At 40.2% G+C, this 23,176-nt stretch overlaps 1 protein-coding gene across 2 annotated transcripts in view; it reads left to right on the top strand.

Moving 5' to 3' along the window:
• Nucleotides 1-23,176, top strand: part of RAD54B (RAD54 homolog B) — a 113,624-nt gene that overhangs the window by 66,810 nt on the left and 23,638 nt on the right. For both annotated transcript variants that reach the window (XM_034763289.1, XM_034763290.1), the window contains exons 4-8: nucleotides 5,844-6,044; nucleotides 10,746-11,033; nucleotides 13,114-13,276; nucleotides 14,454-14,679; nucleotides 19,739-19,946. In XM_034763289.1, coding sequence (XP_034619180.1) covers nucleotides 5,844-6,044; nucleotides 10,746-11,033; nucleotides 13,114-13,276; nucleotides 14,454-14,679; nucleotides 19,739-19,946 — 1,086 coding nt within the window. The remainder of the gene's footprint in view (nucleotides 1-5,843; nucleotides 6,045-10,745; nucleotides 11,034-13,113; nucleotides 13,277-14,453; nucleotides 14,680-19,738; nucleotides 19,947-23,176) is intronic.

Genomic DNA, 23,176 nt, shown 5'->3' with positions numbered 1-23,176 from the left:
AATTGTCTCTACCTATGATCCCTCCATTAAAGTAGTATCCTTAAGAGCTAAATATTTTGCTAAGAGGTGAGGTTACAATGCAGTCATTTCACAACTGCTATAGTTAAGACCATCATCACTCTCGTATTCTTATGACACACGCATGCACACACAAAACTGCATTAAAAGAACATTATTAAGATGGCAAAGTCAAGCACTCAAACATTAGGAAATGTCAAAATTAAGGATGCCTGTGTAACCTTAATTTTGCCCTGTGGTGTATAAGCATTTAATTACATGATCACATACTATTTTTTCCACAGAACCCCTGCTTCAGTCAGTGCACAGGCTAGATGGTGATCATGTAGCAAGCAGCTATACAATATTTTATTTTTTCCCCGATCATAGAATTGTAGAACTGGAAGAAACCTTGAGAAGTCTTTTAGTCCAGTCCCCTGCACTCAAGACAGGACTAAATATTATTTTAGTATTATCGTCCCAGACAAGTCTTTGTCTAACCTCTTCCTAAAAATCTCCAATGATGGAGATTTTTCAATGTTCAATTGTTCAATGTGTGGCCCTATGTCTTATTTGTTACACATTTTCAGTCCTGGCCTGCAGACAGAACTATTAATTTCCTCATAGTTTTTTTCTATGGCACTCATTACTAGACTATCGGAGTTCTTCACAAATATTAATGCATTTATTTCCACAATACCATTGTGAGATTCATAGATTATAAGGCAAAAAGGGACCATTGCAATCATCTTGTCTGATTGCCTGTATAATACAGGCCACAGGACTGCCCTGAATTAATTCCTGTTTGAACTAAAGCATATTTTTTAGAAAAACTAGCAATCTTGATTAAAAATGTCCAGTGTGATTTTAAATATAATATATACACTTTCCAGAATACCGAGTTACATGCAAAGAGCTGTTCTCTGAATTTATGTACTGTTTTTCATTTGGTCTCTTAACTATTCTGATTGCTAGTATGAAATTGAACTAAAATAAAACTTCTGTTCATTCTCAGAAGACATAAAGAGCTCTGCTGAGCATATGTTCTAAGAATGTATGGGAATGGATTTAATTTCAGATACCAATACACAAAGGTGGCATTTCATTGTAGAGATGGGTCAGAATCCAAGTCCTAGGTCCAAATTCCGTTGTATGCTGGGATGTTCAAATATTCTGAACTAAATTTTGGCTTCATCTGTCCTTTTTTATTACCGTGTGGCAGAATTAGAAGCAGATTTCTTATTCTTTTGAACAGTAATACTTGCACTTAAACAATGCTTTATCAGGAGATTTCAAAGCACTTTACAGAGGGTAGATATCTTTATGTACATTTTATAGATGAGGGAAACTAAAGCACAGAGGAGTCAAATGACTTGAGTAAGATCAAACTGTGTATGTTGGCAAAGCCAGCATCCTGACCCCTAGTCCTGTACTGTCCACTGGAGCATGCTGCATTCCTTATGGGAATTTCACATTTAAGCTGCTGTACAATGCTGCAGATTAATTTGGGAATGCGTATTTTATTTAAATTTTGCATTCTTTCAGATTTCCTTTTACTTCTCTGTGCAGATTTAATCAGTGTCTACCTCTAAACCTGTTCTGCAGAAACTGGTTACACTAATTTGCCACTGCAGCATGTATTTTCTTTTTCCTCCCACATCCCCATTTTCTGTAAATCATCAACTCCATTATGTTACAGGAATTCATTCTCACATGGAGCAAGCATTTGCTGAAATCTTGAAACTTAAGGGTTTACTGTCTCACCTATTGTAAATACCCACTTTTATGGTCTCTGCATTTTAGCCTTTGGACGATAACACTTCAGCTGTATTCTCTCACTTCAGGAAGAAGGAACACGTCACCTGCAACAGCTTCTTAGTGGTCATGAAGAGTTTAGTTTTATAAAGTGGGCTTTTTGTTTGTTGAGAGAAAAATGAGTGAACACAGATGATTCCCTATCTCTTTTTGTTTATAGTGTGCACATATTTCTGTTAGTCTGTGTGCAAGATAATAACCAGAAGCAACAACAGAGCTTACAACGTATAAGTGTAGCTTCATTTCTAGGACGTCAGCAAAAGCAACTGTATTTGGATGCCTTCAGCTAGCAGTAATTTCACTGTCCAAACTGCTGCTCTGTATTCTGCTACCAAACACTGCCCTTAGCAGCTGTATGGAGTGCGTCAGCCTTACACCAAATGATTTAAACATTGAGCTAGGTGAATAAATTATTTTTTTGGTTTGGTGACAGTTCCAAAAATGTTTTAAAAAATAGGTTTCGGTCGAACTGAATCTGAAACTTTTCAGAATGTTTAGTGAATTGAAAAAGTCTGTTTTGGGTCTTTTCCGGAGTGGGAATTTGAACCTGGGTCTCCCAAATCTCAGGTGAGTGCCCTAATCACTGGATAAAAGGTTATAATGGAGGGCACCGTCACCTTCTCTTCTTCTAGCTGTTTTGTAAATGGCCAAAACTATTTGTCAAATTCATGAATAGTTTTGAATTGACCCAAACAGTCTCCCCCTCCCCCCAATAAACTGTTTGCCTTAAAAAATTTCACCCACTGTTTGCAAACATTGTGCTATTGGACTAAAACCTTCTTGTTAAATTGATTAGATACTGTGTACAAACAAAAGTGAAAAACTCAGTAGTCTATTCATATTTTCCAAATTGAATGCAAGGTTGAATATAAGCAAACAAATGTCATTGATGGTGTAAAGTAAATATTGACCTTGTCTAAACAACTTGTAAGTGTGTGGCAACCCAGGGTGTGAATCTACAGTGCAATAGCTTTCTGTGCAGTAAAATCCCATGTGGATGTTGCTATAGCACACTTTAAAAGTTCCTTGGTGTGCTTTGATGTTTAAACAGGGGTATGTCAGAATGCACTATGGAACTTTGAGTGCTCTGTAGCTGTGCCCCTGTGATGTTACTGTCTGGCAAACTAGTAGACTGCAGAGTTCACACTCTGTCTTACCATGCACTAATGTCCTATATACACAAGCCAATAGCTTCTTACAGATCTAATGGTCTCTGGCATTAACATACAAGAATATTTTGGGGGTGTGTAATGCTTTTTAATCTGATAATAATCTTATTTTAAAGGCATGAAATATTGCTGCAAACATAGCCAAATATCTTGACATTTTGACATAGCACTATGCTGCAATGGTAATCATGAGAATATTTTGTGTACGATAGAAAGATACCCAACCCAGCTATTTTGTATATGTAAATTGCAATGATGATTCAGAAGATTGATTTGGGGAATGAACCTCAGTAATATGATGTTTTACCTAATCTTTAGTTTTCTCACTGAGCATGTGGATGGCATATGTTATCTGGCTTTCTTCTCTCTCGGGCAAATTGCTTCAAAAACTGTTCGTTGCAAAAACCTCATTTCCAAAAACTAATAGTTCCCGAACTTATCATTCTATCCTATTTTGTTTTTCCTATTGCTTTAAATTAGGTATATAAAATACCTTGAGGGATTAATATTGGCCTGGCAACTAACTAATTGGTTGTTCACATCAAGAATACCCAGGTACATTTTAAAATAGAATCATTAGGGTAAAAAGTAGTGGACATTAAGGCTCTGTGAACTCGTTTGTGAGGGCTATGTAAGAGAAAGGGAAGAAGTGTTAACCCACTTGACGATGTCCATCCTTTTGTGAAGAGGAAGGACATTCAGCTGCCAACAAGTCTCCAGTTCTTGCAGGAATATACATTTAAAATCTTAAAAGGAGACGGCAATTGAAAGCTGTGCATTAAAACGTAGAGATGGCAATTCTATATTTGCTTTGTGATCCACTTTAAACTTAGGAATTTGAAGCCAAACAAGTTCAGTCCTTTGTATTTTTCACTATCTTAAGGGTTTTCTCTGCCCCTTTGCCATAGTATTTAAGTGCCGGATGGATCTGCAATGCTTTTTATCTAAAACAGCTGCAGGAAGTTGTGTTGGTAAGTTAGTAGGGGGCATTCTTTCTTCTGATGGTACTGAACCAGTGCCCTAGCATCATAAGAGCACTGTACTGCTGTAGCTGCCATTGTTAGGATCAGACCAAACAAAAACCCACCACCCTGACGACTACTGGCCACTGTTAGGTCTCTGGTACTTTTTGCAAAAGTGCAAGGATTTAGTCATGTGTCTTAGTCAAATTACCACACTCCACCTACATTAAATTCTCTCTGTATTTTCAGGTGGAAAAGGAGGAGGTTTTTTTGGTTTTGGGGTTGTTGTTTTTTTGCTTCTAGTCATTGTGTAGCATTGCTGTGTACTCTTAAATAGCTGATTTGTTGCATCTTCCAGGTGGAAGCATTTCTACGGTGGATCCACGTGTATGTATTAAGCATGCGGATTCACCCGTGGAGTCCCATTTACTTCAGAGACTCTGCACACACACAAAGCTCCATGGGAATGGATCCCTCTACAGGACTGGGGCTGAAATTTGTAAAGTGCTGTGGCATGAAAATCTCTATCAATAAATAAAATATCTTGCATTTATATCGTTTTATTAACAATAAAGTTAACATTCATCTGATAATTTACTTTAATTTTTAGGCAGTTCATATAATCATGTTTTGCAGGTTTTTTTAAACAATTACCGTTAGAAGTGATGTTCAGGTTATTTGATTTCCCTTTTTCACAGGTCATTATTATAGTGGAATTTTATATTTGCTTCTTCTGGTCTAAGTATAAACTCATAAAAAGAGTTAGTCTTTTGTATGAGCAGTCTTTTAGTGTCAAATCTGTATAGTGCTGAATCCAGATGGAGTCAAAGGAACAAGCTGATTAAGCCTTGGCCAGCATGCAAGGGTATTTTAATGAAAATTAGTCTGATTTTCACTTTGATGTTGGGCACATGTGCTTTGCTAAAAAGGAATATTTCAGATTTTCCTTCAAATAATTCTGCAGACTTGCTCTACTGTTACTTGACTCATGCCAGACTGGTAACTCATGGAAGGCATGTGATCTTTATTCAATAGTATGTCTTTATTTAATAGTATAGACAACTGTTGCTTGCAATATTGAGAATCCTTAAAGTTATTAACCTAATTATATTTGGCTAATACTTGCATTGATTATAGATATAAGTAGCTGCAATGCTGCCAAATGTATGACTATTTATAGGTAGAAACATTTGGTTTGCTGCCATCTCAAGTCATGCTGCTGTTTTTCAGGATTTTAGGATAGCGGATGGTTTTTAATATATTACAAAGAAAGTGGGTGAAATATTCTTTCAACTGGAAATGTAAAATAGTTTTATTTTCTAACTGTTTTCAGGTTTTCTAAAGCTACAGTAATAGTTATTCTGAATTCAATCTTTTGGCTTTAGTTGTGGATCTATTCACTTGCCTCCCCTTCTGCATTGAATTTTAAGTTCCCATCTTCACTTTCAAGGCATTGCTTATCTCCTCCTCATCTGAGACCGTACTCTCATTTCCTTCTCTTCTTCTCACCGCTTTGTTGTTTCAAAAACTTCCTTTTTATCCCTTACCCACTGTCTCCTTCTTCCATTCCACACCAGGAACTACCTCTTTTTCATGGACTAAATAACTTCCCTCCTACTTGAAAATCTTTCCTTAAAGCATATATTTTCCACACAGTATTTCATAAAATTAGTGCCCCTTTGAGCTTGCATCCCCATCCATTGTTTTAAGCCTGAATTATGATGTCTCTTTCTCAATTGGATTGTAAGCTACCCAGAACAGGAACCATGCCATCTTATGTTTGTATAGCAGGAAATGCACAGACTGCACTTGATTGATGATAGTGTTGGGGGTTTTTTTAAATAATTTTCTACATCAACAGAGATCTTTTGATATTCTTAGTCATCTTGCTTCTTTTTAGATCCAGTGCATGTACCAATACCAGAAATAGCAAGACATAAGAAGGAGGAAGACGAACCTGACTGCCTTGCAAAATACTTCAGTGTTGTGTGGTGTAAGGCTTCAAAGAAAAAACACAAGAAGTGGGAAGGTGATGCTGTTCTTATTGCAAAAGGAAAGTCTGTGATACTGAAAGATATGGAAGGCAAAGACATTGGAAGAGGTATTATAGATTTACCTATAGTTGTTGCTTAAACGTTGGCCTAAAAATAATGTGTGTTTTGAACGGGAGCAAAAAAACTCCAAGGGGAGCAGTGGGGGCAAAAAACCTAACTGGCTTCAAGATTGAGCTTGATAAGTTTATGGAGGGGATGGTAAGATGAGACTGCCTACAATAGTATGTAGCTGATTTGTGACTGCTAGCAACAAATAACTTCAACGGCCATTGATGGGAACTAGATGGGAAGGGCTCTGAGTTACTACAGAGAATTCCTGCACTTAGGACGGAAGAATCCCATGCAGTGCTACAGACTAGGGACCGAGTGGCTAGGCAGCAGTTCTGCAGAAAAGGACCTAGGGTTTACACTGGAAGAGAAGCTGGATATGAGTCAACAGTGTGCCCTTGTTGCCAAGAAGACTAACAGCATTTTGGGCTGTATAAGTAGGAGCAGTACCAGCAGATCGAGGGACGTGATCATTCCCCTCTATTCGGCATTAGTGAGGCCTCAGCTGGAGAACTGTGTTCAGTTTTGGGCCCCACGCTACAAGAAGGATGTGGAAAAATTGGAAAGAGTCTAGCGGAGGGCAACAAAAATGATTAAGGGGATGGAGCACATGACTTATGAGAAGAGGCTGAGGGAACTGGGCTTATTTAGTCTGTGTAAGAAAAAAATGAGGGGGGATTTAATAGCTGTTTTCAACTACCTGAAAGGGGGTTCCAAAGAGGATGGATCTAGACTGTTCTCAGTGGTAGCAGATAACAGAACAAGGAGTAATGGTCTCAAGTTGCAGTGGGGGAAGTTTAGGTTGGATATTAGGAAAAACTTTTTCACTAGGAGGGTGGTGAAGCACTGGAATGGGTTACCTAGGGAGGTGGTGGAATCTCCTTCCTTAGAGGTTTTTAAGGTCAGGCTTGACAAAGCCCTGGCTGGGATGATTTAGTTGAGGATTAGTCCTGCTTTGAGCAGGGGGTTGGACTAGATGACCTCCTGAGGTCCCTTCCAACCCTGATATTCTATGATTCTGTGATTCTTTCTCAGGTATCTGGCTGGTGGGTCTTGCTCACGTGCTCAAGGTCTTACTCATTGCCATTGTTGGGGTTGGAAAATAATTTTCCCCTAGGTCAGATTGACAGAGACCTTGGGTTTTTTTTGCCTTCCTCTGCAGAATGTGGCATGGGTCACTTGCAGGTTTAACTAGTGTAAATGGAGGATTCTCTGTAACTTGAAGTCTTTAAATAATGATTTGAGGAAGTCCGTAATTCAGCCAGAGGTTGGAATCTATTACAGCAGTTTGGTGGGTGAGGTTCTGTGGCCTGCAGTGTGTAAGAGATCAGATTAGATGATCACGATGGTCCCTTCTGATCATACAGTATATGAATGAAGTGAAATGAAGCTGTTAATAAATCATGTAAATTAGTTATGACCAAACTGTGGTCTGTGGCCCACTGGTCAGAATGGGAGAAAAATAATTATTACACAGAAACCCAGGACAAGTAGAAATGTTTTTGGGCAAGTAAAAGGATCACATTTCCTGCCCACCAAGCAAAAAGTACAGGGGAAAATGGGGCAGACTGAGTTACATCAGGGCAAAAGCATTGCACTGCCAGTCCGAGGAGAGAGGCTAGAAAAGAAGGGCCAAGTAGAGCTGCCAAAAGGGAGGGGCTGGGCCTTTTTGACATCAGCCACACAAATAATGCCCTGGAGAAGTGGGTTTGCACCAGGGACAAATTCACAGCTGAGCAGGCGGTCCTGAGTCTGAACCTCCATTTAAATGTGTTACTTCTTAATGTTCTGATCAGAGGTCTGGTGACTGGAAGAGATTGGAGCTGCGTTTTCTGCTATAGTGAAGTAACTATAAATATTGCCTTTGCCTGAAATGCAAGCCAGAGTTGATGCTGCTGCAATTTTTAGTCTTGCAATCTTAGTAGCAGCTACTGTAAGATATATTTTGATTAAGAGGAAAAAAATAAGGCTTGTAAGCTATGGGTTGCAGTTAACTCAAAAACTTTGCCTGAAAGACAAGCAACAATTTAAGTTGCCAAGAAAGCCAAAGTAGATTATTTAGTAAGATACTACAATTTTGCTGTGGTATTGCTGCAAAACACACTTGTATTTGAATTTAAGACAGAGATGGCCCTCTAATAATTTGTTACAACCCTAGCATTGCAAACTTTGCTGCTGCCAGGCACCTTAATTGAAAAATACTCCATGACTTTACAAATTTAATTAATTTGTATCAAAACTATATATACACTGACTTGCTTGACTTTAAAAAAAAAAAAAGTGAGCAAGAGAATAAGAAATGTCTGGAATGCATCAACCACCCTGTTGAGTTTTTTTTTAAAATCACATTAGCTTCATTTAGCAGAGGGTGATACTGATGGTCCCCATCCCGTTTCTTTCACATGATGCTTTCCAGAATGAATAGAAAGTTAAATATGGATATTTTTATGTTGGAAAGATTAAACATTTCTGGTCTTTAAAGGCAAAGCTGCAGAAAAAACAAATCTCTGTGCTTGAAGCAGCCATTGACACTGATACCAGTTTCACCAGGCCCCCACAACCACTTCAGTTTACTTGAGAGAATATTACAGTCTGAAAATTGGAATAGCTATGTGTGGAGATGGTGGAAGGGGGAGACACGCATCAGGGCCCTAATTGTACCCTGGGTGATCACTACTTCCCACCACCCAACACAGATATAATGAGGTTGAGTAGTGTCCGCATAAGAGAAACTAAAACAACTAATTATTCCTCAAAGAAGGTTTTTAATGATTTACAGCTATAAAGGCAATACAGACAGAATAAGAAGAGAAAAATTAAAGACTAGCACTGAATTAGGATTAATATAAATGGCAAGTTATACTGAAGACAGGCACAAGTGCCGGCAAAGCTATCATTACTCATTAATCAGTTAACCCTACATGCACAGTACCAGTCTCTAGCAAACACAAATTATATGCAATAATGACACATTGATTAACTAAATTTCTTTAATTTTAAGCTACCTATAAGTATCTACTATTAGTTTTAAACAACTTATAAACTACTGACTTCTATTATAAAACTAAGTGGCAAATTATACTGAAGACAGGCACAGCGACATGCAAAGCTGTTATCACTAATCAACTACTAGCTTTACCCGCGTTGTACCTGTTCCCAGCAAGGCACAAGAACCTATACAGTTATTATATATTGATTTAACTATTTACTACTACTGTTCCTAAGCAATTAACTACTACTATTAACCAATTTACTTTTACTTTTAAACAATTTACTAGTATAATTAAACTATAGTATCGATACAGACTTAAGATTAACCAGCTTGAGCACAACCAGACTTCTTTACTCCAAAACCTTACCCTGCATTTGTCTGAGAATACTTTACCCTTCAGTTGACCACTTTCCGCATTGGTCAGGCACAGATAGTTGATGAAGTGCAAGTCCCTTTGGTTCAGGGTGTATGTGTGAGTCTGATCAAAGAGAGATCTCTTTTAGGTCAACACACACATAAGCACACACCTGCGCCTTTGCATCTCTTTATACATTATTTGTTGGCCGTGTTCCAAAGCAGGTCAACCAATTAAGGTGGCCAAATGTCTTAGTGTGGTATTTTGCAGTTGTTTTGATTTTATGAACTGTGCACCTGTGCCCAGCTCATCTTTTCTTTATGTGACCAGTTGTCCTAATTGTGGTTAATTTGCTAGATTCAAAAACATTCGAGTCAGCCTAAAGAAGTATCTGGTTGCAGTGCATAGTAACCACAAGTCCGCATCTAATTTCACAGAGCTTCCTTTTTGCTTAATCTTAGTCTATAAAGTTTCCTAGCTAGATTTTGCTTATGCTTGCAGAATTTTATTGTACTCGCTCTTGCAACTCCCAGAAGTTCATGGCCTAACACTGCTTGACAAGACTTATGCTTGCAGAGGCACCTACCATTAGGCCTAACATTGATAATGCTTATACAATACTTATTACATTAATCACACTGTGCTTTCTTGTCAGATAACCAAACTGAGTTCTTAAATGCCTATGGAGGAGTGATCAGATGTTTCCCCCGCTTGTTACTAGCGGTACACAGAGCACTTGCTTATTGTTGCAGAGAGGTGGCTGGTCAGGTGATGCAGGCTCCCTCCCATATCCATCTGCTAACTTGCATTAAAAGGCAGCTAAAACATATTGTTTTTATCTTTTTCCATATAAGCCATTGCCATGATTGCCACAGGCATATTATGAGATTGCAAATGGGACAGGAAGGTAGTTCTTTTGATCATGAGTCGGGGGGTTGGGGGAAGAGGAGTAGTCAATGAGACAATCTCTTTCTTAAGATATGGTCCACTCCATGGAAATAGTTTGGGTACTTCAATATCTAAATGTATGCTTAAATTCAGTTATAAGAGGATAATTCACAGCAGTTTTTAAAATATTTGGTACAACAATTTCCAGATGATGTTCCGTTTGTTCCATTTTTTTTCTTGGTATTGTGATCTACTTGAATCTGTTTTCACTTAAATGAAAAACCTTGTTGCCACTTTGTTTTCTTAGTATGAAAGGTTATTCAAATTCATATGCTTAATTATTAAAGGATTTGATGACATTTCTGTTTTCACTTCCTGCAGTTGAATATTGATGTTAAGGCAGTGATACCCACTGTGTGGTCCTAATTAATTGCTAAACATAAGTAAATGAATTATTATTTTTAGGTACTGGATATAAATCTAAAGACCTTGAAAGTCTTGATGAAGGTCAAACGCTGATGATTGGAGGAAAAGAAATTGAAGTGATGGGTATAATTTCAGCAGAGGACTTTAATAGTGGCAAATGTTTTCAGACTGATGTTGGGACGTCCACCACAGTCCCAACTGCTTCTTCACAAAGTACCCTGAAACCATTCTGTAGCCCATTCAAAAATGTCTGCAAGCCAAGCAATAAAGAAAATCTACTTAAAGAGTCCCAGAACTACAAACCTCGCCATGATCCAAATGCATCAAGTAAGATTTAAAATTCTGTTATTTATTTAACCATCCACTGTCCTTTTTGTAAGAAAGTTCAATGCGTAATCAAGGTTTTTATGTTCCCTACCCAAGTACTGAATGAGAATCTAGGGTATCCCAGTGAAAATGAAGTTTAACCAATAACATCACAACATGATTCTGTTCTACAAGTGGCAGGTGTGCTGTAAACCATGAGATTGGAGGCGGTGTCACTGACATTTGAGAAAGTGTTAGTATCCTAAAACAGTCCATATACCCTAGAGTGTCTTATAGTGCAGTTCTTTATAAATATTATTGATGGCGTTACAAATTGTTTAAATGAGAATGGTTCCAAAAATAGACTAGCGAAGAAAAATAAATGTACTGAAACGAGAAACTGACTAGTGCCAAACATGCTAGAAAAGTTCTAGTTTGCCACCAAGTTCAATGGAGTGTTGACAGACTACACCAGCATGGTAGTTGCTGTGGACAACGAGCAGTGAAGAGGTTAAACAAAGTTAGAAGAATTGCTTCCAGGGGAGTCCGGTCCCTCATAGCCACCAATGTGCAAACACAAAAGTAACTAAAAGTAACCAAGTTCAATGAGACACCTACTGCAGAAAAAAAGTTCTGTAACACAATATTATAGTTCCTTTGTGCTGTCATCCCATTAAATTCCACAAGTTTAAGGAGGATCAGATTGTGTGAGTACTTGTATGGGAGAGCTCCAGTGAACACCTGGTAGTTGCAGGAAGTGGTGTTGAATATTTAGCAGATCGATATCTTCCATCTGTCTTTAATAAGCCAGTGGTGCAGCCTGTTGTTTAGGGACAATATTCTGGAGAAGGAGCCATGTTTCAGATGAGAGAAAAACACCAAGTATATTAGTGTTATCAAACTAAATGATGCATAATTTTAATTTTTAAAAAATGCACCTAAACCACAACTTAGCATTCACACTGCAGTTTGTTAAACCCCATCCCATTTCTTTCATTTGTATGTCATCTGAGATTATAAAGTCTCCAGGGCTGGGCCATGTCTTCCTACCTCTGTAAATTGCCTACCACACTAGCCTTATACAAATAAATAATAATAATATCTTCTTATTAACTTATGGCACTTTTTGTAAGAATAGACCAGTGTTCTGATCTAATTCCAACTGTATGATGTTCTGTCTCCCTGAATTCTCTGCTGTGGTTTCAAGATGATATGAGATTACTGCTCTAAATTGCTGTGTAGCGCTGCTATGTTCAACCACAGAGTTGTCTGCATTTTGTCTGTTTCTGCAGTGCTGTGTGAAAGACATGGGTTTCTCTCCAATTTTTGTTTTTTGGGGGGCCCAATCCTGTGATGGATTTGAGTGCCTCCTGCAAGCTGAGCCTCTCAACTCCCATGGAAGTTGAGAGAACGCAGAACCCTACAGGATGGGGACCTTTAATCTATAAATTAGCATGAGTAGGGCGTGCTGTGTCTGTTCAGTGTCTTGTGTTGCTCAATATTAACCCCTTCCAGTGCTGATGGGCTCCAAAGTATTCTGCCCATTCATCTGTAGTCTTTGAGGGGGAGTGGGGATGATGAAAATATATATATGAAAAAGAAATAAAGGTTAGCCAGTGTTCTGATAAACACTATTTTGAGTAATTATGTTCTGTACTCCTTGCAGTTTTAATTGGATGAGGTATTTTTCCTCATTTCCTGTCCTAAACTGATTATTGTTGGTAATCCTCAATTGAACAGCTGCTATAGTTGATCTCAAAGGTGGCAGATTGTAGTAAGTGATGGATGAAGTGGTTCTTATATATATTAAATTTTTATAGCACTTCTGAAACCTTTAGGATATAAGACAGTGTTTTAATAGATTTTTTTATTATTATTATTTACATCAACACTGTATCTAGGTACTCATAAGTAACAATAGCAGAGGTTGGTCTTTATATTCTTTGTCTAGAAATGACCAATATGTTAAAAAGCAATTTTCGCAGTTATTGAAGTTTAGCAAATAGTTACTTGATATAGTTACCTTGGAAAAACAATACTTTTTGCTTACGAAGTAAACACAAATTCTCTTACCACATCTGTGTATATTTTGAACTTTAAGATTCTTTAGTTATGCCACGTCCAACTTCAGATCACCAGCGGATGTTCAATAAGGCTGGTTTACCTGTGGTAGATGTAGTTGTGGATCCTTACCTTGTAAATCATCTTCGCCCACATCAGAAAGAAGGAATTGTATTCCTGTACGAGTGTGTGATGGGAATGAGGTAGGAGAATAACTGTCCTGTTAATTTTAACTCTGATAATTTTTAGCTTGTTTAAAAAACACACCCCAAAACTGAGATGCATTCTGTATTTCTCTGTTAGAAGAGAATGGTTGACTTTATCCTATAAACCAGTGGTTCTCAACCCGCGGGCTGCATGCGGCCCAATTAGCACACAGCTGCGGCCCAGCTGTATGCTAAAGGGCGGCAGGGTCCAGGGCCTGGGCTGCCACATGGCAGAGTCCAGGGTTGGGGTCGGGGCTGCCGCCTGGCACCCTGCATCAGGGTCTGGGATCAGGGCTGCCGCCCAGCACCACAAAGCAGGGACCAGGGTCGGGGCTGCCACCAGGTCCCACACAATAGGGACTGCGGTCGGGGCTGCTGCCCGGCCCGACCCAGCAAGGTCCGGGGTTGGAGTCATGGCTGTCTCCAGCCCAACACAGCAAGGTCTGGGGTCAGGGTCGGAGCTGCTGTCCGGCCCCACCTGGCGGGAATCGGGGTTGGCGACAGGTTCGGGTTGGGGCTGCTTCCCGGCCCCTCACAACAGGGTATGGGGACTCAGCCACACCACTGGGGCTCTGGTCTTCTCTTCACTCTGTGGAGGGGTCTTTGGGCTGTGGGCGCTGGGCATAGTGGTGTGGTGGTGGTGGGGTGCTGTGGTTCTCAACCTGTGGCCCAGGTAATACATTGTGGCCTGAATATGCAGCCCACAATGATTAATAGGTTGAGATCCACTGCTATAAACCATCTGACCCAAGCCAAAGTGCAGTGCTAGTTGGTACCTCAGAAATTTTCAGTCTAGTCTAAAGATTCACTGATGTACCACTCTGTTGAAAAATTACTATATTACTTTTACACTTGTTACATCAGCTTTATATACTATAGGCTGCTTATGGTATGTTTTCATGTGCTTTAACATAAATTATGTAAATATTGTTAATATGAAAGAATTCAACTGAGATCTCTAATCTGGATGATCGTATGTTAATCTAGTAATGAATCCGAGTTTCACACAGGCATATAGAACTTTTTGGTTTAACTGAATAAAAAACTGCAACAGATCATAGTAGAAATAAATAGGTTTTTATATAATTTAAAAAAAAAACCATATTTGCCAGATCAGAATACAAATAGTTGCAGGGTTTCCTTTGCATTACTAAATTGCCATTATTTCTTACAGACTAAGTGGCAGATTTGGAGCTATTCTTGCTGATGAAATGGGCTTAGGAAAAACACTGCAATGCATTTCGCTTGTCTGGACTCTCCTACGTCAGGGGCTGTATGGATGCAAACCTATAATAAAGCAGGCACTAATTGTCACTCCTGGGAGTCTGGTGAAGAACTGGAAAAAAGAATTTCAGAAATGGCTGGGAAGTGAAAGGATCAAAGTGTTTACAGTTGATCAGGTGAGATTTATATTCAAAAAGGTCAAATCTGGCTCAAAATAAATAAAAAAAAAATCCAACATTCCAAGTAAGCTGTTTTTTAAAAAGCAAATATTTGTCTACAGTGTTTGCACCAAAACATTGCAGGAGGGAAATGTATGCATGAAAACTAAAAGGGAAATTGATTAGAAACTGACTAGTGTACTTTAATTGTCCAAAATTAGAGTAATGCAAAAAATAAAGTGAAAAGTGAAATAGTGAAAAGAAAACTTCAAAGCATAATTATTATTACTCTGCCATGTTGTTTGTAACAAACATAAGGCAATTTATTTTCAAAAATATATTTTTTTAACCTGATAATTCCTTGAAAGTGTATTTGTATGAAGTAACAGAGAGAATGCTGCCTTCTAAATCTGACCTAATATCTGTTGTGAATAGATTAAAAGTTAGGCCAGGTCTACATTTAAAAGTTAAGTTAGCTGCGGCATTTAGGGGTGTGAAAAATTCACCTCAGCAGCATAGCCGCAGTGCCATAGCTTTGCCACAGTAGCATCCATAGTGTAGATATGGCCTTAAACACTTCCTTTTCAGCAGTCTTCCTTCATGGTCTGTATGAGTCTTTCAGATGAAATGAAAGCTCTTTTTACAAGTGTTTTTATATGTTTTACAAACTTCTAATTTTTTCCATGTGTACCTCTTTTTTGTTTTTTCTACTGATTTAGCATCCATTCCTGCTATGATGCTGAACATACACATCTTCCCCTGAAGCCAATCTAGATGTCTATTTAACTCGTATATCCTCTTTGCTTCCATCACTTTCCTTACAGTAACTTATTTCAAGATGTGGAACTGAAGTGAACTGATTTGACAGAAATTGTCTATGTGGCAGTAACTGAGTTTGAGCAAAGTAAATGATCAGCTGTGTGTGTTCTTGAGAGAGCAGCTTTGGTGCAAAAAAGATTCAGTTTAATGCAAAAAAAAGTTTACCTAAAGAGCTATTTAGACGTTGTGGCACATTTTCTCTCAATTGTTAGGGGGTTTTTTTATAACACTAATGTTATATTGAATTTATTGGCAATTAATGTGACCCAAAGTGACAGCAACATATTTTTCTTTTCATTTAAATCCTTCTAACATTCTTATTCATTTGGTTGAAGCCAATGGGATTTGAGGGCACTCGGCAGTTTGTAAGATTGGGCACCTAAAAAGCAAAGAGAACATTGACATGCAAAAGTGAGATAACAATACCACTTGCCTAAATATAATGAAGTATTTTAATTAGTAATTTCCTGTCTATTTTATAGGAAGAATGGCAATTATCATACTGCTGGATTATATGCAATATAAATTTGAGGGAGTGTTGTCATTATCAGTTTCCAGAATACTACTACTACTACTTTAAAAAGCAAAACACCTACAATAATAAATAATAATAATAATAATGAAAGTTTGTGCTACTTGAGTCACTGAGATGTTTATCATTTACACTTCACTGAAATCAGTGGAAAGGCTTCTGTTGACTTCACTGCCCATTGAACCGGTGCCAAGAGAGGTGTGTTCAGAGTACAGGAGTGGGATCCAGGAACTGTGGAGGTCTCATACTTACTGGCAATTGCTCCATGTGTAGCTTTGGGCAAGTCACTTAAACTTTTCATCTCAGTGTTTGCATCTGTAAAATCAGGGTGTACCTGGGCAGCCACCTAGCCATTTCCTGGTTGCCCCCTCATGGCTGGTGAAGGCTCTTCTGCAGCCTGCCTCTGGTTCCCCTCTTTAGAGCCCCTTAAGCTTTAATATAGTCTTGTGGCTAACACACTAAAACGCACACTCACACACCACATCTGGGATTGGTTAAATAATAGAAACCACTCAAGATAGTCCTCAAAATAAAGTCCATCATTGCAACCTAAAAGTTCATACTCAGCTCAGGCTTTTCTGCCGCATACAGAACTCTTCTTCTATCCCAACCTGCTCTTCATGAAGCTGCCACTTCTACGCCTTCATAGCGAGAGCTCAGCATTCTGGTTCTGGCTTCCTTCTCCCATCAACATCTCCCCTCTTCTGAGAGATGGCGGCATGTATAGTACCTAGGCTTAAAAGGCCAGAATGCTCCATTACAGGGGGTTATAATACCTACCTGCCTTACAGAAATGTTGAGAGGATGAATGAATGTTTTGAAATCATTACAAAGAGTACTGTTAATTCCATAGTTCATCTTCATATACCCATTATATCTAACCATAGTGAATCATGTGATAGGGTGTAATGAATAAATAGGGTTGCTAACTCAGTGGACCAAATCACTTGGATCCAGACTGAGTTGTCTGTCTCTGGTAACTGAGCTTTGGCTGGAAGCAAAAAACATAATTTTAAAAATTCTGGGGTGTTGAGGGAGCTTCAGGCTGCAGATTATGGGTTGAGCCATGTCCTTTGTAGTTGGAGAAGGCCAGCAGGGAAGTACAGCCTAACTCCTGGTGGAGATTATCATCACCTCCCTCTAGGAAGAAAGGATTTGGCTTCCTTTAAGAAAACAATTGGTAGGGCTCTACTGAAGAAACCATCCATTGCTTTGGACCATCTTAACTATCATTCTGTATCAAACATCCCTTTTTTTGGAGAGCTCATTGGAAAAAGTGTTGACCTTTTAGGTCATGCTGCAAGACTGGTCTCTTGGGTTTTCAGGAGAGAGGTGCACTGAAAGATTTGAGGTGGTTGACTGTGGGATATTAGTATGGCAAGTATTAGTTAGTAGTACTATAGTTAATATTAACTGCCAAATGATCTATTTGGGATATAAAGTAGACTGTTCTATTAAGTGGCTTTGGGCTGAAGAGTCTCTTGTAATGATTTTTGTCCATATATTTCTGAATTTTTGACAGATAGAGATCATAAGCCTTTGGCTAGTCTATGGCATGTCTGAATGGTCCAATGGGACAAAAAGATTTCTATGGACAATCAAATAGGTATGGTGCAAGGATTTAAATAAAAAGATGTAATTTTATAAGTCGTGTGTGCAAATGTGACTACTTTTAACCATCTAATCTGGCAAAAACTCTTTCTTGTATTATATTGAACTTTTGTTTGATTTAGTGCTGTTTTCAAGATCTAAAACCTCTGATTTTTCCCATGCTGCTCAGACTCAATTATCATCACACACGCAATTTGTATCAGGTCACTTTTCTTTATTTCTATACCTTGAAATAAGTAACTAAGGAAAGACACCAAAGCAAAGAGTAAACACGAGTGAAACATATATGTCGATGCCTTCTGAAGGAAAAAGGCATCAAAGATTCAAAATAATAGGCCTCATAGCTTTTTCCTGACTGTTACTAAAATATTTTAGGATAGAGTCTCTGCTAGATACAACAGAGCAAGAGTGGTGTCAAGGAGCTGCTTATGGGTTCCTGATTCTCTGTCTCCCCAGCTTCTATGCTGCCCTAACTTATTCATGCTAGGTATGCTCTCCTAGGGTTAGCAATTTTATGTGGCTCATAACAGAGTGAGAACTATTTGATTGAACTGAAACAGGTAAACAGACGGTGGCGAATTTATTACAAGATTACAGCATAAACTGGTGTTTACTGCATCTTGTGATTCCCACCATAAACGTACTGGGAGTCGCTTAGGCTTTTTCATTATCTCCATTACAATTATCAATTTGAAACTTACCCCCAACACCAGGGTTAAGTACAGTAACTCCTCACTTAAAGTCCTCCCGGTTAACGTTGTTTCGATGTTAAGTTACTGATCAATTTGGGAACATGCTCGTTTAAAGTTGTGAAATGCTCCCTTCTAACTTCGTAGTTTGGCAGCCACCTGTTTTGTCCACTGCTTGCAGGAAGAGCAGCCCGTTGCAGCTAGCTGGTTGGGGCTTGGAACCTGGGTGGCCCAGCAGCCCCCCCATCAGCTCCCCACTCCCCTAAGTTCTCTGTGCAGCACTGTCCCTCCCCCCACTGCCATGTGCTGCTCCTGCCCTCTGCCTTGGAGCTGCTCCTAGAGCCTCCTGCTTGCTGTATGGAGAAAGAGGGGGGCTAATGTCAGGGTGTCTCCCCCTCCCCTCTGCTCCTGCACCACGCTTACCCCATCTTCCATAGAGCAGGGGGGACAGACGACAGAGGGAGGGAGCTTCTAGGCAGTAGCTTCCATCTCAGGTCTCAGCAAGCTGATTTAATTAACAAGACAGTGTACTTAAGCCTGGGATCAGCTACCTAAAGGGGAAATACGCATTTTTTCTCTCACACACAGGGTGTGTGTCTCTGTCTGCCCTCCCTCCTTTCCTGCTGCCTTGTAGAGTGTTCTGAGAGTTAACCCTTGACGGCTCAGTCAATTGCTAGTTCATTCAGTGATAAGGCATTCCCTGGGAAATATCCCAACTTCTGACTCCTCCACCTCAACCAAGCTTCACAATCATCATCACTGTGTACAGTATTAAATTGTTTGTTTAAAACTTATACTGCATGTGTGTGTGTGTATGTATGTATGTGTGTATATATATAATATAGTCTTTTGTCTGGTGAAAAAAAATTCCCTGGAACCTAACCCCCTCATTTACATTTAATTCTTATGGGGAAATTGGATTCGCTTAACATCGTTTCGCTTAAAGTCGCATTTTTCAGGAACATAACTACAACGTTAAGTGAGGAGTTCTGTAGCTGTTACACCGGGTCTGTAGTTTTCACGTTCGTAGTAATGTGCTTTAGTAGACTTGGTGTACTCAAAGAATAGTGAGCTGCCAACCAGCATGGTAGTAGTATTCTGTATTGCCATATCGGATTCCCATATTTCTTTTGCAAATTAAGAGGGAAGAAGTAGTCCTAGCCCCCTCCGGAGGTGGGGAATGACTCATGTCATGCACAGGGCCCTGCAGATCTCCGCTGAACATGTTTCCTGATCATGGATGGATGCATATCCAAATTTTATATTTAGAGCCCTGCAAATTGGCAGATATCTGCAAATTTTGTATTCGTGCAGGGCTCTAGTCATGCAGCAGAAATTCCTCCTTAAACCAGAGAATCAGGGAACAGGGTTGAGGAGCTCCAAAGAGAATTGGCTGTGTGATGTAACTTTTATTTATGCTGTACAGGATAACAAAGTAGAAGAATTCATCAATTCCCCACTTCATTCAGTTCTGATAATCAGTTATGAGATGTTGCTGCGCACCTTGGACCAAATTCAGACTATAGAATTTAACCTCCTAATCTGCGATGAGGGGCATCGTTTGAAAAACAGCTCCATTAAGACAACTACAGCCCTCGTCAGTCTGTCCTGTGAGAGAAGAATTATCCTGACTGGTCAGTATATTACAAATAGCCTATTTTATAGCTAGATGAAAAGAGCTAACTTTGGTGAGTATGTGAAAGAAAGTTGCAAGTTATACAAGTATGAAAATTTTGGCAACATTATCAGATATATTGTTTTTATAGAAATCAGCATAAACTCTGGTGAGTCAAGTGTAAAAGTATAATTAGGCAGGCTAAAAAGGAATTTGAAGAGAAACAACAAAGAGTAAAAGTTTTGTAAATACATCAGAAGCAGGAAGCATATCAGTGGGGCCAATGGACAGTCATTGTGATAAAGGTGCAAGCAAGAAAGACAAGGCTGTTTGCATCAGTTTTCACTGCAGAGGATCTGAGGGAGATTCCCACACCTGAGCCATTCTTGTTAGATGACAATTCAGAGGAACTGTCTCACATTGAGGTATAAATAGAGAAGGTTTTGGAACAAGTTGATAAATTAAACAGTAATAAGTCACAAGGACCAGATGGAATTCTGAAAGAACTCAGATATGAAATTGCAGAACTACTGGGGTGGGGCTGGGGATGAGAGGTTTGGGGTGTGTGCGGGGGCTCAGGGCTGTGGCAGAGGGTTAGGTGCAGACTGTGAAGGCTCTGGGATGGGGCAGGGGATGAGGGATTTGGGGTGCAGGCTGCCCCGGGGCTGTGGTGGGGAGAGAGGACTCCCCCCCAGCCCTCTCTCGCTTTAGCAGCTCGGGGCAGGGGAGAGGCACCTCTCCCCAGCTGTGGCAATTTTGGTGGGGCTGGGCTGGGCCGAGGGAGGGGCTGCTCTCCCCGGCAGCTCCGGCGGGCCTGGACCCGGCTGGGCCAAGGGAGGGGCTACTCTCCCCGGGCCATGGCAGGTCCGTGCTGGGGCCGGCGGGGAGGGGCGCCTCTCCCTGCCGCAGCCCTGAGCCCCTGCGCGGGGCTTAATAGTTGGCCGCACGGCCACACAGCTTAGAGGGAATTTTAGGCCTGCACCAATGAAACTAAATCAGTTTCATCACCTTTTTAGTTAAATCATATAACTTTTTTGTGTTGACAAGACCTGGGCTCTGATCCCTAGCTGGAAACACTGCTCTGCCTCTGGGTGATTAACCATTGGAACAAACTAGCAAGGGAAGTGATGGATTCTCCCTCTCTTGATGTCTTTACATCAAAGATATGCTTTGGTCAAGCACAAGTTATTAGGGTCAATACAGGGGTCAGACCAGATGATCTAATGGTCCCATATAGCCTTAAAATCCATGAAATTATTAATCTATTAATGTTGCATTCTGTTGACTTCTGGTTGATACCTGGAGCAACACTGATTACATATCAGAAAGACCTCCATTTAGACCATCTAAGTTTGGAGAGACTATCATTGCATAATAGGACCTTAGCAGGAGGGAGAATTAAAATTAAAAGAAGATTTAAAAAATATTTCTGGTTTCTTAGTTATTTTGTATTGTGTTAAAGTTAAACTGTGATCCTGGAGAGAAGCCCTTGTACTATATGTGAACAGTTATAACCCAGCTTGTTGCAGGAGATACTGCTGCATTTGTTCAAAATAAGAATAGTCTTGCAAATGAAGCTACAGTCTTCACACTTTTTTTCCCTAGGAACGCAAAATCTGAAGCAGAACAAATAGTTCTTCGAGTGCTGGTCCATATGTGTATTCCATGTGTGGGTACACATGCGCTCCATGTACCTAAGACCAGAGATTTTTTGGCAGGTAGTTTCCATTTATCCGTGCCTATACAGCTGTTCCTCGTGCTCCATGCTCAGGGTATAAAGGGCAGTGCGGACCAATGCCTTTTCAGTTCCTTCTCCCCACCATATGGCCTGAGTCAGAATTCTCTATCCAAAGCTATTTTCACATCATCTTTCAAAAATCTGTAAATATAATTATATAGTTTTAGTATTTTTAATCTTTTAGTGTTTTTATACTCTAGTTAACATAGTTCAGTTTTTCCGCACCTCAGGGATCCTTTCCATGGGGAGAAGGACTATGTCCAGAGGCTTAAGGACTATATCTCCTGCCCCTTTTCCTTCATGATCAGCGATGAACACTAGTGCTACCTTTACTGCCTTGGGGAGGCTCACATCTCTGCCAAATGCAGCATCTGCAGCTCCTTCCTTCCCCAAACCTGTGGAGGATGAGAGCTTCGACTGAGGAAATATTACATGGAGAAGGCCATGAGACCCCAGTTGGATCCAAGCTGGGAAGATTCCCTCTGTACATCAGCCTCAGACTACAAGTAGTGCCTCTCTGAACACAAGCTCAGAAACAGGGACCAGAGCTGTGAAACCAAAGAAGTAACTGCCTTAGCCTCTCATGAGAGTAAAGGGGATGCTCATAAACACAAGGACAGATCCCCCTCCAGATCTGCTCCTAAAAAAAGGATGCCTTCCCTACTCCATCCAAGTTGAGTGCGTCCTTGCACATGGGTTGTAGCAACTGAGGTTCACTTGAACCTCCCAAACATGAGGATAAGGTGTGAAGGAGAGAGGTACTGACAGAGCCTATCAGGGCTCTGGGTTCTAGGTGGTCAGGCTTAGTGGTTGGAGAGTGGTCAAGAATAGGTACCAAAGGTTGAAGCCAGACGTAGAGTCGGGACTAGGCTGAGGGCAGTGCTGAAACCAGGGTCCAGGGACAAGTTGTGGCTCAGAACCAGGATCAAGAGCAGGCTGGAAGCCTAGGGAGTCTGTAACACAATGAGGCAATAGGAGGTTTCCTAGCCAAGTAGCGCTGTTGCACAGATTACCTAGCAGCTCTGGCAATCAGGATGAAATGTGTGTGCATGGGGGTGATCTGACTGAGGCCCTTCCCAGGGATTGGCTGCTTCAGTGTGCCTGAGAGATGAGTCACTGGAGGGGTGAATCATTGTAACTGAGCATGCAGCCCTGATCTGGTTGTGGGTTTGCCTCACAATTCCAAGTATGGCTCCAGCTCATAAGCCAAAGGATAGGCACCTGCTGACACCAACTGGGAGCTCCAGGTTATAGTCCTCCCTCAATGATGAAGGCAAACCAGTAGCTAGGCCCTCTCTTCAAGCTGCAGTGGATGCGGCTGGTACAGAATCTAGAGCTATAGCTGTGGAATCTTGACTCCACTCTTCAGAGTTCCCAGGGAGATCCAGAATACCACTGAGGACTTCCTCTTTGACAAGTCTAATCTCTTTAACGAAAAGACTGACATGTCTTTGCACTCACTAAAGACTCCAGGAGAACTGTCCACTCCCTGGGCTTTTATACCCTGGCCC

Source organism: Trachemys scripta, chromosome 2, assembly GCF_013100865.1.
Source record: "Trachemys scripta elegans isolate TJP31775 chromosome 2, CAS_Tse_1.0, whole genome shotgun sequence".
Classification (NCBI taxonomy): domain Eukaryota; kingdom Metazoa; phylum Chordata; order Testudines; family Emydidae; genus Trachemys; species Trachemys scripta.
Note: the sequence above shows the minus strand (reverse complement) of the source record. Positions and strands in the feature narration are given on the sequence as shown.